An 18,356-nucleotide genomic window follows, 5' to 3' on the forward strand; every position below is an offset into this window, starting at 1 on the left:
ACATTTTGGGTCCAGTGACCCTTCCTCAGAACTGATGGTAGCTGAGAAAATGTCAGTTTTGTGCAGAAAATAGGGAGGGGTAGGGAGTAAACGATAGGATAAAGCCCAAAGAGAGAGAAGAGCAGTTGGATCGACAAAGGAGTTGATAACGATCTGGCTGGGAGAGTGAATAATTGTTAATGGGGACTGTTAGTGACTAACAATAGGTCATGTGTAATGACAGGCTATGTGACATCAAGGCCTGGTGTGTGGGGTAGGGGGCTGGGACATGGGAGAGTTTAGGCCCTAAAATTATTGAACTCGATATTGAGTCCGGAGGGCTGTGGGGTCCCCAAGTGGAAAATGAGGTGTTGTTCTTCCAGCTTGCACTGAGCTTCATTGGAAAACTGCAGCAAGCCAGAGACAGAGATGTTGGCCAGGGAACAGGGTGGTGTATTAAAGTGGCGGGCAACAGGTAGTTCAGAGTCTTTTTTTAGATGTTCTGTGAAGTGGTCACCAAGTCTACACTTTGTTTCCCTAGTGTAGAGGAGACCACATTGTGAGCAGCGAATGCAGTAGACGAGATTGTGGGAAGTGCAGGTAAAGTGCTGCTTCACCTGGAAGGTATGTTTGGGCTCTTGGATAGTGGGGAGGGAGGAGGTAAATGGGCAGGTGTTGCACCTTCACCGGTTACAGGGGAAGGTGCCGTAGGGCTGTGGTGGGGTGTTGGGGGTGAAGGAAGTGTGGACCAGGGTGTCCCGGAGGGAACGGTCCCTGCGGAAGGCAGACAAGGGAGGGGAGGGGAATATGTGTCTGGTGGTGGCATCTCGCTGGAGGTGGCGGAAATGGCGTCTGATGATTTTCTGGATGTGGATGTTGATGGGATGATAGGTAAGGACAAGGGGAACTCTATCGCTGTTGCAGGAGGGAAGAGAGGGGATGAGGATGGAAGTGTGGGAGATGGGTTGGACCTGGTTGAGGGCCCTGTCGACAACGGTGCTGGGGTATCCTCGGTTGAGGAAGAAGGTGGACATTTCAGAGGCTCCCTTGTCAAAGTTGGTCGTCACATATGTTTAGCCATCACCACCACTACCAAACATATATTCCCCTCCCCTCCCTTGTCCGCCTTCTGCAGGGACCGTTCCCTCCGGGACACCCTGGTCCACACTTCCTTCACCCCCCACTGCCCTACGGCACCTCACCCTGTAACCGGTGAAGGTGTAACACCTACCCATTTACCTCCTCCCTCCCCAGTATCCAAGGACCCAAACATATCTTCGAGGTGAAGCAACACTTCACCTGCACTTCCCAGAATCTAGTCTACTGCATTTGCTGCTCACAATGTGGTGTCCCCTACATTGGGGAAACGAAGCGTAGACTTGGTGACTGCTTCACAGAACATCTACGTTCTGCTCGCAAAAAAAGACCCTGGGCTACCTGTTGCCTGCCACTTTAACACACCACCCTGTTTCCTGGCCAACATCTCTGTCTCTGGCTTACTGCTTTGTTCTAACGAAGCTCAGCGCAAGCTCAACAACACCTCACTTTCCGCTTGGGGACTCTGCAGCCCTCCGGACTCAATATCAAGTTCAATAATTTTAGGGCCTAAACCCTCCCATGTTCCAGACCCCACCCCACACACCAGCCTTTGTCATCACATAGCCTGCCATTACACACTACCTATTGTTAGTCACCGACAGTCCCCATTAACAGCTATTCACCAACCTAGCCAGATCATTATCAACTCCTTTGTCTATCCAACTGCTCTTCTGTCTCTTTGGGCTCTATCTTATTGTTTACTCCCTACCCCATTCCCCTCACTATTTTCTGCAAATAAACTGACATTTTCCCAGCTACCATCAGTTCTGAGGAGGGGTCACCGGACCCAAAACGTTAACTCTGATTTTTTTCTTCACAGATGCTGCCAGACTTGCTGAGCTTTTCTAGCAACTTCTGTTTTTGTTCCTGATTTAGAGCATCCGCATTTCTTTTGGTTCTGATTATTCCAGTGTTCTTCTGCCTGGTCTCCCACATCCTATTCTCTGTAAACTTGAGATCATCCCATACTCTGCTTCTACACAAAGTCCAGTTTCCCCATTGTCTCTGTGCTCACTGACTTCCATTGGCTCCTAGTCAACCAATGCCCTTGATTTCACTATTCTCATCCTGGTTGTCAAATTTCTCCATGGTCTTACAGCTCACAATTTTCTCCAGTCTCACAACCCTCCAAGATATCTGCACGTTTTTAATTCGAACCTCCCATCCATTCCTGATTTTAATCTTCAGCTGGATATTCTGAAGCTCTGGAATACTCTCCCTGCACCTCCGTACCCCACTTACTGGCTTTCTTCCTTTAAAATTATCCATGAAACTAAGATTTACAGGGAATGGAGAGTTTGAGTTATAAGGAGAGGCAGGATAGGCTGGGACTTTTTTCACTGTAACCTGGAAGGTTGAGAGGTGACATTATGGAGGTTTATAAAATCATGAGGGGCGTAGATAGGGTGAATGTCAGGTGTCTTTTATCTGAGGTGGGGGATTTCAAGACAAGGGGACAGAGTTTTAAGATGAGAGGAGAAAGGTGCGTAAAAGATGTGAGGGGCAACTTTTGTACTCAGAGAGTGGTTCATGTGTGGAATGAACTTCCAGAGGAAGTGGTGGATGCTGGTACAGTTACAACAATTAAAAGATGTTTGGGTAAGTACATGAATAAGAAATGCTTGGAGGGATATGGGCCAAGTGCAGGCAAGTGGGACTAGTTTAGTTTGGTATTATGGTCGGCATGGATGAATTGGACCGAACGGTCTGTTTCCATGCTGTATAACTCAATGACGCTACCACTTTGATCTTTGATTATTTGACTTAAAAATTCCTTTTGTGACTCTTTTATATTTATTCATATTTTGTCACAGAGAACTCCTTTGAAGCACCTTGGGTTGTTTTATTATGTAAAGGGTGTTATAAATATAAGTTGCTGCTGTTGTTGATTCTAGTAAAATGCTACAGCTGACAGTGCATCAAAATGTCTGAGCGAACATTTGGAACCATATTGAAAGTAGTAAGATCACATTTTTTTGGATAACCTTAAGAGGTTGCCTTTTCACAATGATTTAACTGCTTTGCCTGTATTTCTGTATAAAAATGTAGGCACAAAGTACGACTGATAGCGCTCGCAATAAATAGACTATACTTTGTCAAAACGTCCGAGATTGAAACCTACCTCAACTTTCCAGCTCAGTTGGAAGTTTATTTGATTCAACTTGCATTAGAGCTGGTACTTTAAAGGCACTACATCAATGCAGGTTGTAGTTGTTGTTGCACTTACAATGGGAAGAAAGTAACGTACCAGTTGAAGAAGGATGAGCTGAAAAAATTGTGATCTGTTGGTCATGTCAAATTATTGCAATAAAATAGCCAGTAATTTGTTCCTTGGTAATGGAAAAACGATCCATTCTTGTCTTTGTTGCAGATGCCATTTTTGCATTCCAGCTTCGTAACCCTGTTCACAACGGCCACGCTCTACTGATGCAAGACACCAAACGCCGGCTTCTGGAGCGAGGCTACAAGCAGCCTGTGCTACTGCTGCACCCGCTTGGGGGTTGGACCAAAGATGACGACGTGCCACTGGACTGGCGCATGAAGCAGCACGCGGCAGTTCTGGAAGAGGGCGTGTTGGATCCACAGTCAACCATTGTAGCCATCTTCCCATCACCCATGATGTACGCTGGACCAACAGAGGTGAGTCAAAGATCAAAGGCAGGATGCAAGCAGACAAGTTATGACCACTCAGCTCCTAAGAGCTTTGGACATTAGTTAACTTAGTGTAAGCGTTGCTTGAATTGTCTTGTTGCTTTTGGAGTTTCCTCTGTGAAAAATTGAAGGAATTCCATTTCTGCTAATTCTTTTGCTCAAGCTTTTCCGTTGCCTACCCCTCAACTCCCCACGAAGTGGGTTGACCACTCTGGAAGACCCAAACCAGCTCCTTATGGTGTGAAGTAAGGAGGATTGGTATCATTTCTGCTCACAATGCCCCTCAGGTGAGGTGGAATGTGATTTACAAAGACACAGCTATTAGGAGGATCAACTGATTTAGATAGAAATGAGCATCATTGCAGTGTGAAGATTTGATAGTTATGACAAGCGCTGGAAATAATGGGGTGAATTTTACGTTTTTTTTTTGCCTAAGTCTTGGTTGTGTTGAGCTTTTTGGACAGTTTGTGGCCATGAGTTCTAGCAAGATATCTCGCTGTTTCTTACCAAACTTGCCTCATTCATGACCTTTCCTGTCCCTACACCGTTTCTCACATTTGATTTCCAACCCACTGTATCACACACATTGCTGGAACAACTTGCCACTCAGCAGATATCCTAGGATTGACCATTCTGCCCTTCATCCACACCATCTTTAAAAGCCCAGATGAGCATCATCAATCTGGAGCCGTTGTGCATTGTTCCTGATACTTGCCTCTCACATGGCAAGTGGGGGTGGGGGCTAAGAGGCACCCTGCTTCTCAGGCAGACCTGCTGGACAGAGCAGTGTGGAAACGGGACTTATTTCTTCTTCTTCCCCTCAGGACCAGTAGTGACGGCAACAGCACCATACCATGCCAGCCTGGACCAAATGTTGTCACCAGGGCTTGTATGACTGCTATTTTGCGGTGCTGTTTCCACAGACACAAGCCACGAAGTTTGTCCTGGCTTGTAGCAGGCTCCAGTCACATGAAAGGGGGATGCAGTCTTTATCTTTGGTTCCCAACAGTAAGTCACGGGCAGGCTTTGATACCAGTCCAGGCCCAACTCTAGGTGGTTCAGAGTTAAGATGCTTCTGTCATGCAGGGTGAGGAGCCAGTTTTGGGCAGCCCCACCACGTGTCTTGACTCTTGCCGCCTCTTTTTGTGGCTTGTGTTCACCATGGAATGAGAAAGAGGCAGGTATTACAGGTGATGAAAGTGTGTGACACAGCCATTAGCGTTGATGCAAGTGGGCCATGTCCTGAGTGAGTAGGCAGCACAAAGGGAATGCTGGGTTAATGTTATCAGGTGTTGGCGTGGGTGACAATGAGCGAAGGAAGACATTGCAGGTGGTCGTGAAAGTAGAAGGGCATGAGCCATGGTGGGAGGTGGGTACAGTGGCAGAGATAGTGAGTGTGAGCTATCAGAGAGAAGATGGTGAAGTGCAGCAGGACATTGACCTTCTCCCTGCATTGCTGAGCATTCCTACAGATGGCTGAGACTGCTTCAACCACACTCTAATATTAAACCTACCTGTAACTCCACTGCCCTGGTCTTAACACACACCAAATCCCATTGGCCATCACATTAGTGTCTCATAGCAGCATGCCATCCCCTCAACCCACTATTCAATACTTCTGCCAAGAATTGCCATGGGATGTTTTAGTTTGTCAAGGGTGCTATACAAAGGCAGGAAGCTGACGTGGCTCATCAAAGAGGAGATAAGATAGTGTTTCTGCCCCAAAGTATGTAGCCTCTCCCTGCCCCCACTACCCACAACTTGGCTGAGAGTGGCCATCATGGCCAGAATTCCTGGCACAAGATTCTTCTCAATGTCCCGAGGAGGTTGATGTGATTGCAGTGAAGGTCTCAAGGCAGACGTTTGACCCGCGCAGAAGAGCTAGTAAACTCAAACTTAGATGACAGCTATAGCACAGAATGTACGATGGGCCAAAATGGCAAGAATATAGAATTCCCAGAGGGATGTAGAACTAAGTTTACTCAGATATGGAGGTTGAGGCCTTGAAGTAACCTGAAGAGAAGGTTAAGAATTTTTAAATGGAGTTTTTTGGATCAGTAGTGGATGAATGGAAGCAACTTAAAATATAGGTAACAGAGCTTTGGACAATGCAGATATCTGAAAGGTAGAAAATGGGATGTTTGTATTAAGAGTATTAATAAAGTCATAGAGTCATACAGTATGGAAACAGACCCTTCGATCCAACTAGTCCACACCAACCATGTTCCCAAACTAAACTAGTCCCACCTGCCTGCATTTGGCTCATTTCCCTCATTTCCTATTCATGTACTTATCCAAATGTCTCTTAACTGTAGCCACATCCACCTCTTCCTCTGGCAGTTCATTCCACACATGAACCACTCTCTGTGTAAAAAAAGTTGCCCCTCATGTCTTTTTTAAAACTTACTCCTCTCACGTTAAAATTATGCCCCCCAGTTTTGAACTCCCATATCTTAGGGAAAGACCCTTGCCAGTGGCCTTATCTATGCCCTTCATGATTTTATAAACCTCTGCAAGTCTTGAGATATCTAGTAGCGACTACGAATTAAAAAATCAAGAGCCTGCAGACACTGCTTCTCCATCTAACTAAGCTACTCGGCAGAAAATCAGGGATTCACTTCGGGTAAATCCAATTGGGAAACAGCGCTCACAGTTGTCATTTAAATCACAAACATTTCTACTGTTTCAAACCAGCCCCTCACGTATTGTTAAGAATAAAGCTCGCTGAACTGATCCAGTGACTAAGAAGAATTTTGGTATTCACTGAAAGGCGAGAGCCTGCAATTGTGATGACAGATCCTGCCTTAGTCTAATCCTGCGAGGATGAGAAAATGGCTTTTAGTGAATTTACGGCAGAAGTCTCTGATGAACCATGTTTCACCTTTTCAGCTATGCAGAGGAAGAGATGATCGTGTTTAATTGTTTTAAGCATTCCGTAGCCAAAGTCATTGGTAGAATGTTAAAAGCAATCTATAAAGTTCAAAATAGTGATGATTTGCCTAGGCCTTAATTAACCTGTCACTTGGCAGGGCATTCTAAAAGTTCATCTCTTAGTAAACTGTTAGAACAAGCAAAAGTAACAATCTTAGATTTCATCCTGTTCTCAGTGTTACTTTGCCGCAGTAGAACTTTAGGAACCAGTTAAATGCTGAGGAACTTGACAGTGCTGCAGCTATTGGTCTGTATTAGGGAGATGCCTAGGCTATTTCATCAATTTTTGAAGTGTCAAAGCTTTTAAATTTTTTTGGGGGTCTTCACTCCAAATGTTTCGTTGGGATCCAGCGTTTCCTGTCAATGACGCTCATCTCCCTTTGAACCAGATCATGTGTTTACATGCCCTGTATCGAGGTAGACTCTTCAAATGCAACACTTGAATACTGCTGAGAGAAGATAGAAGCTATTGAAGGTATTTTTCTTGCGTTCATCATAGAATCCCTACAGTGTGGAAGTTGGTCATCTGGCCCATTGAGTCCACACAAATCCTCCGAAGAACATCCCACCCTGCTACCTTATCTTCCTGTAACACTGCATTTCCCATGGCTAATCCACCTAACCTACACATCCTTGGATACTATGAGCAATTTAGCACGGCCAATCTTTGGACTGTGGGAGGAAATCAGAGCACCCAGAGGAAATGCACACACAGGGAGAATGTGCAAACTCCAAGGGTGGAATCATACCCAGGTCCCTGGCGCTGTGAGACAGCAGTGCTAACCACTGAGCCTAGGTCTTACACCAGAAAGCCAAATTTGAAAGTAGCTCTGACTAATTGAGGTGTTGCCATGGAGAATGCACCAGAGCGCTACTGCCTTCCATGCTTTTATTTAATCCAAAAAAGGCACAAAAGACAGGTGCCTGTGTATGAATATATGTAGCTTCGAGCACATATAAGTGAGCTACACAGTGGCACTGAAATTCATATACATGTTACCCATTTGGGGGGTAGGCAGAATATCATTTTGGTTTGGCAGCAGGATCCTGCGAGTGAAAAATTCCACTCGCGTCCAATTGTGTTTGTCTCGATGATGGCATGACTAAAAGCTGCTTCATCCTTTCTCTTCTATTTTTTGCAATACTCATTTCCTAGATGAGTTATGGCAAACGTAGAAATTCAACTCTTGTTACTGAGTGCTAGGTATATCATTGCCCTCACAGTTGGAAAACAACCTCCGACATCCTGAGTTTGTGAGAAACACCATATAAATGTAAGATCTTTCTTCTTTCCTTGCATTCAGCTGATCTTCTCTGACTTTGGAAGGCAATAGAAGGAACAATATATCGTTAATGCTTTAGATTACAAACTGTCAATCAACTTAATTAAAGAGTAAGTGGATAACTGAACAGCAGCAGAGACACATTGAAGATTAACAGTACTTACAGGCTTAACTATCTTTTCGAGTAAGATAAAAAGTAACAATCAGTCAGTACCGCTACACTCTACATCAGTGTGAACTGGACCATGCCCAAGGTCATTGAAAGTTGACTGTAATATGGATATTTTTCTTGCTGGCCTATTTATCTCTTTCTCATAACTATGGATGAAATGTTCCATTTAAGCAACACAGCCTCTGAAATGCCTTTCAGAGAAAGGTGGCTGGAATAGAAAAAAATGTAAAGATGTGAAGTCAAATTTAAATATTTAAATATTGGAGAGGTGAAGGGTCCCAAACTGGCTGACAACCAACCAGATTATTTTTCTCGAGCCAGGAGGAGCCATTTGTTTCTCATAGTCCTGTGCAATTAAAAGTTTTAAGTTTTCGGTCACTTTTGTTCAGTGTCTCCTTACGGCACCAATTAATGTTGGTACAAACAGGCAGTGCACATAGAACATACTCATAAATTGTACTTTCAAACAGTATTCAGTGTCTTATGCACATTGCTAAGACGCCATTTGCATTTGAAAAGTGGTCCCCTTCCTAAAGCAGATGAATTAGCTGTGCATTTAATGATAGCGAGCAACCTAGATAACTGCAGTCTTAGAGCCAGTTTAAAAAAAGGATACGTGATGGGCTTTTCAAACCACTAACGTTTATCTACAACAGGCCATTACATCTAATATTGGCCTCTTAACAAAAAGCGAACAAATTGAGGGTCAAATGTATCTGCAAATGTGACTGACAAGATGGTTGCAGATTTGAATTGAACATTTGAGCTCTCCCTCACACAAGTTGAAGGGATCATTTTATGATTTACTGCTGAGAAGTAGTGCATCATGGGAGACAGGGTCTTTTTATAGGAGAACAAACTCTTAAAATTAGCCTGTAACTAGCTATGTGGGCCACTTCTTGTGTGATCCTGATTCTTAACCCCATATGTACTAAGACAATGAAATTCAATAACATGATACGTGATTAATAAGAATGCGTTATTTGTTTCATATCTACACAACTCCAGTGTCTTGCTGGCCTGCACAAACAGTGGATTAATTGTACAGTTTGGCTTTCTCATTGATGTACTGGGCACTGCAAGGTTTACTACAGCTTGTCAGTTCGATGTGAGCTGCCTCCTTCCTTGATGCAAGAGAGGGAGGAGGGTTGGAACACTTAATGGTGTTGCTCATACCCATGGACTGTGGGAAAGGAAAATCGATCGGTGTTTCTGCTCCTCTACATATTCAGGGATCCAGCCTTCCAAATCTACAGGCTTCCTAATATTCCCCCTCTTACATCCTGCCCCATAGTATGTTAGGCGGCCATTCTGCTATGGTGTTTTTTATACACTCAGTGGGAATTGGCTGACTTCACCTCCCTGGTTTACTCTGGTGAGTGGGCCTTTTGCTGCATTTCCAGTGAGGGTTTGGCACAGAGTGGGAAGGAAGTTCCTCATCCAAGTGACAATAAGACTCAGGTTAGCAGTGCTGTTTGGCACCTATGTAAAGAAAGGCCACAACTCAACACCTGTTCTTGCTTCGCTGTCACTCCCCAGGTTGCCCAGTGCTGGAATAGTGCATCCCAGTGCCAGATCCGATGTAGCAATGGGACTGACAGCAGACCAATTATTAACGGAAAAGTGACAATAGTAAATTGTTTTGCCCCAATATGACAGGCACCCACTCTTCCCCCACACAAATAACTGTGACCATGGGATTTACATTGAACTTAGCCCCCTGCTCAGTGCCTTGGCACAAATGTTGGTCACATTGTTGATTGGATGATAGCCACTAGGATCTATTGAGGGTCACTGTCCTTCACTTATTTGATAAATGTGCTGTTTGTTCACAGGTTCAATGGCACTGCAGGTCTCGAATGATCGCAGGAGCCAATTTCTACATTGTAGGCCGTGATCCTGCTGGCATGCCTCATCCTGTGACTAAAAAGGACCTGTACGAACCTACGCACGGGGGGAAGGTTCTGAGCATGGCTCCAGGGCTAACCTCAGTAGAAATCATACCCTTCAGAGTTGCTGCATACAATAAGGATAAGAAATGCATGGACTTCTATGACCCAGAAAGGTGAGAAGTTACAAGAACAAGCCTTAAAACCTGATAAATCAAATCTAAGCAACTGTGACAGATCAACCTTTAATACAATGTGTTTTATTTGAATACCTGGTGTTCCAAACATTGCCGGTCAATCTCTGCCTCTTAAGATCCTCTGTCACCACCAAGAGAAAATACAGCTAATGCTCAATAAATCCACTGAAAGAAGAGAAAGCATCCAAAGCATGTCAGTTGCCACCAAATGATAACTATATTATTAGTTTGCCTTCATTGGCCAGACCATTGAGTAGAAAAGTTGGGGCATCATGTTGAGGTTGCACAGGACCTTAGGCCACTTTTGGATTGCTGTGTACAGTTTTGGTGGCCCCGCTGTTGGAAAGATGGTATTAAATTGAACAGGATTCAGAAAAGTCTTACCAGGATGTTGCCAGGACTAGAGGTATATAGTTGTAAGGAGAGGCTGGATAGGCTGAGACTTTCACTGGAGTGTGGGAGGTTGAGGGGTGACCTTATACAGGTTTGTAAAATCATGAGGGGCACAGATAAGGTGTAAAGCAAAGGTCTTTTCCCCAGGGTAAAACTAGGGGACATAATTTTAAGGTGAGAGGAGAAAGATTTGAAACAGATCTGACGGGCAACATTTTCACACAGAAGCTGGTTCATATGTGGAATAAATTGCCAGAGAAAGTGATAAATGCACATATACTTACAACATTTAAAAGACATTTGGACAAGTACATGATTAGGAAAACTTTAGAGGGATATGGGCCAAATGCAGCCAGGTGAGACTTGTTTAGTTTGAGAAACCTGGTCGGCATGGACTAGTTGGACCAAAGGGTCTGTTTCTGTGCTAAATGACCCTATAGTAAATGAACTGCTGATAATTTTTGAATTTCTTGAGCTACTGAATGCATGGTGCATTTAACTATCCAAATAAATAGGGAGATAGCAACAGGAGTCGCCCATCAAATATACTTTGCCTTTCTAAATCATGATTGACCATCTACTTCCATGTATTCCTTCACTATCCCTTTAGCTTTGGAGTCAATAGTTTTTTTTTTAATTATTCATATGGTTTTCACTGGTTGGCCCAGTTCAAATCAATGGTGGCGCTGCCAAGCTACTCTTTGTGATAGATGTTGCAATTCCCAATCTGGAGTAGGCTTTGCACCCTTGCTACTCTGTGCTTCCACCAAAATCTATCAATCTCCGTTTTGTGGAGACTCAATAACTGAACTTCCACAGCCCCCTGTGGTGGAGAATTCCAAAGATTTACTGTCCTCTTTAGATTATTATTCATAATTATCATTAATCATTAGGTGATAATTTGAATGGAAGCAATATGTAGGATTACGGTAAAACAGAAGGAGAACAGCATAATGCTTATTTGGAGACCCAGAACAGACATGATGGGTCAAGTGTCCTCCTCTTGCACTGTAACAATTGTGAATTCTGTGAGAAAAGAAATTCCTTGTCAGTCATGTGCCCACTGATTCTTGCTTCCCACCCTGTTGCTATTGGGAAAGAGGTGATTAATATCCTAGCTGTTACTAACATGTACTCTCAGGGAGGCAAATATGAGATTTGGATTTGTAACAGATACAAGCACAAAAAGTAGATGCTGAAGTCGGCCATTGGTCCTCTCAAGTCTGATCTGCCATTCAATGAGATCATGGTTGAACTGTTTGGGTATCAGTTTCCACATTCCCCTTTGACCCCAGCAACTGTGATCCCCTTTCCCATCAATAATCTATTCACCTCTGCCTGAAAGATATACAATGACCCTTCTTTAACTGTCTTCTGAGGCAGAGAGATGAGTTTAGAAGAGTGTGTGACTCTCCAGAAAAGCCTTAGTTGTAAATATGAGCCGTTTACTTAGTGTGTCCCTCTCTTAAAGTAATGAAAGTGTTAGAATGACATTCAACATTTGAAATAACATTTTCAGGGGGACATTTTGATGACCAAGCAACTTAGTGCTGAATTGGACAGTACTTTCTGTGTGTGATAGATACAAGACTCCATTTTGGGCCTGGAAACCTATTTTCTCTATTTTGCTGGAGGAAATTGGTACTACTGCCATACCGGTTTTGGTGCAGATAAAAATGTGGAATTTTGTATATAAGTAGCAACTTCTATACATCTCTTTCAATTCTCTTGCACAGAAAAACCTGTGGAATTCCCTGCCATAGAAAGGCCAAAACATTGAATGTTTTCAAGAAGGAGCAGTTCTTGGGGCTAAAGGGATCAAAGGATATGGGGATAAAGTGGGAACAGGGAAAGAAGTTGGATGATCAGCCATGATCATATTGAATGGTGGACTAGACTCAATGGGCTGAATGGCCTAGTCCAGCTCCTGTTTTCTATGTTTCTAAAATCATGTCTGGCCTGGTGAAAGATGTTTTGCATTTATAAAGAATATTTGATGCACTCAGGATGTCTCATAGCTCTTTGCGACAAATTAAATATTATTAAGTTGTAGCCATGCGAAAAAAACCTGGCCGCTAATCTGCACACGTTAGCTCCTATAGCAGTAGTGTGATTATCATCAGGTAATCCATGTTTTTGTAATGGTTTGTGAGGGATCAGGTTGTCCAGGAAAGCAGAGAACATGCAGTGGGTTCCTTTACATTTGCCTGACAGGATAGCCAGAGCCTCAGTTTATCATCTCACCAACAATGCCTCAAGAGGTGAGAGTTTTCCTCACATGGCTTGACTAAATTCATGCACATTAGGACGTCCGTATAAATGCCTAAGGATGAGCTGCCCCTCGTTGTCCTCCTGGGGAAATCATTTAACTCCTCTGCTAAACTTCTATTACACACTCAAGATTAAAGACGGAGATACCATTAACACTTTTCATGTTCTCAGGATGCGTCAAATCGCCACATCTTAAATGCAGTTTCTGTCACCACATAGTCACACCAAAGTCCCACCAATGTATATTCTCTTTTTAGTGGTTTTGGTTGAGATAAGTATTGACCACAACAGAGCTTTCCTCCTTGAATAACGGCTTAGAAATGTCTCACATCTATCCAGTTAGGAGCAAAACAGGTTAGACAGCATCCAAGGAGCAGGGAAGTCAACGTTTCAGGCCGAAACGTGTTGACTTTCCTGCTCCTTGGATGCTGTCTGACCAGCTGCGCTTTTCCAGCTCCACATTTATTGACTTCTAGCTTCCAGCATCTGCAGTCCTCACTGGCTCCAAGTCACTGTATGAACATTTATTCAAAATCTAATTTGAATGATATCCTCTCAGACAATATGGCACTCCAGTGCCAGCCTCAATAATTTGCTCGTCTTTGGAACAGGGCTTAAAACCGTACATTTCTGACTCTGAGGCAAGAGCATTGGCACTAATCCAAGACTGAAATTTGCATTTAACAACTTCATCCTAAACCAGAGAATCTCATCTAATCTCACCTATGTCAGTGCTCGTACATGAAAGATAAAGCTGATGCATCGTCCAAAATCAAAATTATGACTAAAACCTAGAGCCATTTAGGTTTGCAAATATCAAAATGTCTCGTATTAAATGATGGACTGAGCTGTTTTCTGACAGCTGGGATAGATAATCTCGTAGGGATTCCAGGGATGTGGACAGTGAAAGGGAAAGTGAATCCCTTGATCATATGGAATGTTGGAGCAGGATGAACCAGATCATCATCTCCTTTATTTCTAATGTTCTTGTGAAAGATTGACAGAACTTATTGCAGTGAAATTCATTTTTGCACAATTGGTGAAAGGAGATTGGCAGCCCCTGTTTCACAATGGGAAAAGAGCATCAAGCAGAGTGTAAAATGGGCTAGCAATTCACCATCATGAGTTTACTGTCACTACTTCAGTGTTGCTAGTTCATTATTTACTGTTCATTGGAGACAAACTTCATTCCAGTCAACTTAACTGCCACATCACTCATTGACAACAATTTGAAATGTTAAGTTCAACTAATGTATATCCTGATTATTTATTTTAGACACCAAAGCTTTGATTTCATCTCTGGCACACGTATGCGACAGCTTGCTCGTGAGAATAAAAATCCACCAGATGGCTTTATGGCTCCCAAGGCTTGGAGGGTACTGACCGAATACTATTCCTCACTGGAGAAGAAAGATTAAAGCATGAAACCTCAGCCTTTACTTGCAGTTTTTCTTCTTTTATATTCTCTTAATTCATGCAACTATTATACTTCAATTGAATTTGATTTACACTAATTAACAATTGGTTTCCAAATTGTTGGAGCGTAGGAGGTTGAGAGGTGACCTTATAGAAGTTCATAGAATCATGAGAGGTATAGATAGGGTTATGGTAGGTGTCTTTTCCCTTGGATGTGGGATTTCAAGACTAGGGGACACATTTTTAAAGTGAGAAGAGGAAGATTTTAAAAAGATAGGAGGGCCAAATCTTTTACACAGAAGGTGTGGAATGAACTTCTTGAGGAAGTGGTGGATATGGGTACAGCTGCAACATTTAAAATACATTTGGATAAGTACATGAATAGGAAAGCATTAGAGGGATATGGGCTGGAAGCAGGCAGGTGGGACTAGTTTTGTTTGGGATTATGTTTGGCATGGACTGGTCGGACTAAGGAGTCTGTTTCCGTGCTGTATGACTCTATGACAGAATGAAAACCTCGCTGGGAAAATAGGTTATTGTGCATGGCAATTGTTTAAATACTATTTATTCTTTACTTATTGCATTAAATAAATGTAAACTCTTTTTGGTCCATTGCTGTAGCCATTAACTTCGTATTTACGTATAAAGTAACAATCAAGCATAAATGAGAACAATTTGAGATTTTTAATGTTATACAGAAATCCTGCTCAAAGTGGGTGAGTGCAACACTGTTTTAAGTGTTTCCTGTTGGTGGTTTGCACAAAATTAAATTACCTCAAATGTTGACCAACTACTGTGAGACAGGACATTTTTAGTGCAATCTACATTAAATGGGTCAGATTGTTGCCAGATTCTTTGTAATCTTGCATATAATATGTGAACAGTAAACTTTGTAGCAAGTACAAGTCATTTTATTCTCTGGCATGCTCTACAAATACCACACTTTTAGCAGAATTTTATCTTTGCCATCTGAGTTGCTTTGAAGTTACTTTACATTTTCATATTTACTTTACCTAAAGCTCCTTTTGGTTGATAATTATACATCAGAATTCCAGATATAAAGAAAGAAAATCCTTTTCTGAACATTGTTTTTGAGGATTGCACTATCTCCTCTCTTCCAAATGTAAATGACTCTTTCTCTTAACCTTTGCCCTGTCGTCCATTTGTTAAATGTTGACTTTGCAATTTACTGAGCAGGAGAAAGGGGCAGAGAAAATAGCAAAATAGACAAAGCACTGATACAGGTAAGAACATGCCTTTAAATGAGAATACTCCCTATCAGAACTGAATCACTGAAAAGAAAATTGTTTTCCCCCACCCGCCGCAACTATTTAGATTTGAATTCTTAACAGGAGATTGGGGCACCCATTGGACAGCTGTGACTCCATCTAACTCTCCAAAAAGTGCTATCTTCTAATGTTGCCATAATAAATAAAGGTCTTGCTTTTTTAAATGAGTCACATTTAAAACTGTGTGTCATGAGGAAGGGAGGGAAGTTATTTTTGCTCCCTAGTATAGCCTTAAAGCATTACAATATATGCACCCATGGGTAGTGCCAGAAGTAAGTGAAACTGTCTACCCATCAGAGTAGCTACACTTTAGTTTCTATCAGCATCAGCTGACAATTCAGCAGTCTGATAGGTTTACAGTTCAGATTCCTCGCTCCAGCTCCCTCTCCGTCTCAGGGTTTGGATGAGCTTGATTCCACATCATGCAAACGTCAAACAACAGTGACAAGTAAAAACTGGACAATTCAATGAATTCTCCTTTGTGTCAGTGGAGAACAGAACATCATGGACGCTGGATTTGGGCAGAGCCACAAATTATGATGTCCTTTTTGATAAAGTGAGGAAGCAAATCTCTACTGGGGACAAAATCAAGAAAGAAGGTGAGATTGGGAGGATAAACTGAGCTATTTATATACAATTTCCACTATCAACAAAATCCATGCTTAGGCTCATTCAGAAATCAGAACCCAATGAAGAAACTTTTCAATTTGAGTTTCACATAAATTGGTTTTTAATAAACAAGGTACACTTCCAAAGTTGTATGATGGATTTAAGTTTTACTTTCAATGTGATTAATGGCTACAGCAAAAAAAGTTAATCAGCAGAAGGTATATTTAGTTTCTAGAAAACTGTTTATGCTTTAATCAACTGTATCCATTAGTGCCTTTCCATCAAATGATCAGAAATATATATTTATTTTTAGATATGTAGTGGTTTTTACATTGTGCCTTAACAAATTGAAATCTTCTATGCCTTTCATATATATCGTATAGCTCAATCTTCTTTATTAATATAATCTTGTTCTGTTTATATGAATAAAAATTAATCAGCATTGTCTGTCTACTGCTTTATCGCAATAGTCTCACAGCTTGTTGCCAATGTTATTATTTTATTGCTCCACTGTGAGTCTAATAGACATATTTTATCAACATGTACATAAGCAGCAACCCTCTCACAGACATATTTACAAATGATTGAAGACAACTTCCCTCTTCTGCCTTTTTATTTCAAGAAGTTATTTGAATGACTAAATAATTCCAATCTGTTTATATAATATAAATACCACCACCTGAGAGTGTAAAGAAAAGCAGAAAATGTTGGAAATACTCAAGTCTGTCAGCATCTGAAAAGTGAATGATGAAGGAAGAGGAAATATAATTGCATTTAGATAGAAACTAACCTACAGAATGTCTCACCGACATTACATTGATGTGTAGTGCTTGGGAGTGGAATGAATGGATCAGGTTGACAGTCTTTTGGAATTCATCAGTATTTGGCTATTTTTGTCTTCTCAGTTGTTGAGGGAACTGTGTATTTCCATAATATCAGATCTTTTTTAAATCTGGATCCTGATCATTTAGTATTTATTTTTCTGCATCAGAAATATGATCTTTTAATTGGTGTTTTACTGGGGAATTTTTAAAGCATTTGGACAAATTCTTCTGATCATATATGGGCTCAGTTAAGTACAAATTCTAAAGTCACATTTGACCACCTCGACTTTTAATGACCACAGAGCCTTCTCACTCAACGTAGGCAGAATTTTTAAAAATGAGCACAGATGTCATCTGTCTGAACACATGGAACACACTGAAATATTTTATTTCTTAAACTGATGTTACCTGAATCAAAGCTTCATCTTGTACAATATTTGCTAGTTGTTTAATAAATAAAGGTTATTTGTTAATGTATAACATCTGAAATGTACATTATTGTACAGCACTATATCATCACCCTTCTCTGTCCCTGGGTCAAATTCCTGGAACTCCCCCGCTAATAGCATTGTGGGTGTCCCTACACCCCAAGGATAGCAGCCATTACCATCTGATGGGAATTAGGGATGGGCAACAGTTGCTGACCAAGCCATCTACACTCATTGCCTATGAATTAATTTTTAAAATGTACAGATCGGAGCCTACAAAGGAATGTTCTAAAGTCAGAGATATTTCATTGTATTTAGAAAGCCTTTACATTCCATAATTAATATTACTGTATTCTTACCCTATTTTTAATGTTACATTTTATGAAGTTCTTGTAGGAAATTCCCTTCTCCCTTGTGAGTCAGAAGGTACTGGAGGATGGTGGGCGGAAAGTTCATGGAGGTGGAGTGGCTCAGTTTATGATGGGACATTAGACTGGAGTCAATCCTTTGAGGCAATTTTAACAGGCTATCCTTAGAGAGAGGTAGGTCTGCCGGGTTATTTTGGAGACAAGATTCTGTAGAGTATGGAACTGAGGTACATATTGACGATAATCTTATTGAAAGGTGAAGCAGGCTTGAAGGACCAGTATGGTTGATGGAAAGGAGAGAATTATTTCTCAAGTCCTGTCGTTTTATTCTACACCACCTCACAACCTGGTCAATGTAGTCCTTGCTGTATAAGCTGTGAGGATTTTCCAATGTAAATAAATGAAATTATGGCGGATGCTGGAGATTGGACATAAAAACAGTGTGCTGGAGCAGATCTGGCAGTGACTGTGGAAGCAAAAGTTAACAGGCAGAGTTCTCCCCAAAATTAGCAGTGTCGACTTCAGGGAGTTTTGACTTTGTGAGCTCGAGTGGGTAA

General features: G+C 41.8%; 1 protein-coding gene across 1 annotated transcript in view; it reads left to right on the forward strand.

Moving 5' to 3' along the window:
- Positions 1-17,480, forward strand: part of LOC109911865 (bifunctional 3'-phosphoadenosine 5'-phosphosulfate synthase 2-like) — a gene marked incomplete at its 5' end in the record, with an annotated part of 29,474 nt that extends 11,994 nt beyond the window's left edge. The window contains 3 exons of the mRNA XM_048609164.1: positions 3,449-3,717; positions 9,951-10,180; positions 14,142-17,480. Of these exons, the coding sequence (XP_048465121.1) occupies positions 3,449-3,717; positions 9,951-10,180; positions 14,142-14,283 (641 nt within the window). The remainder of the gene's footprint in view (positions 1-3,448; positions 3,718-9,950; positions 10,181-14,141) is intronic.
- Positions 17,481-18,356: the final 876 nt, after the last annotated feature.

Source organism: Rhincodon typus, chromosome 20 (assembly GCF_021869965.1).
Source record: "Rhincodon typus isolate 14 chromosome 20, sRhiTyp1.1, whole genome shotgun sequence".
Taxonomy (NCBI): domain Eukaryota; kingdom Metazoa; phylum Chordata; class Chondrichthyes; order Orectolobiformes; family Rhincodontidae; genus Rhincodon; species Rhincodon typus.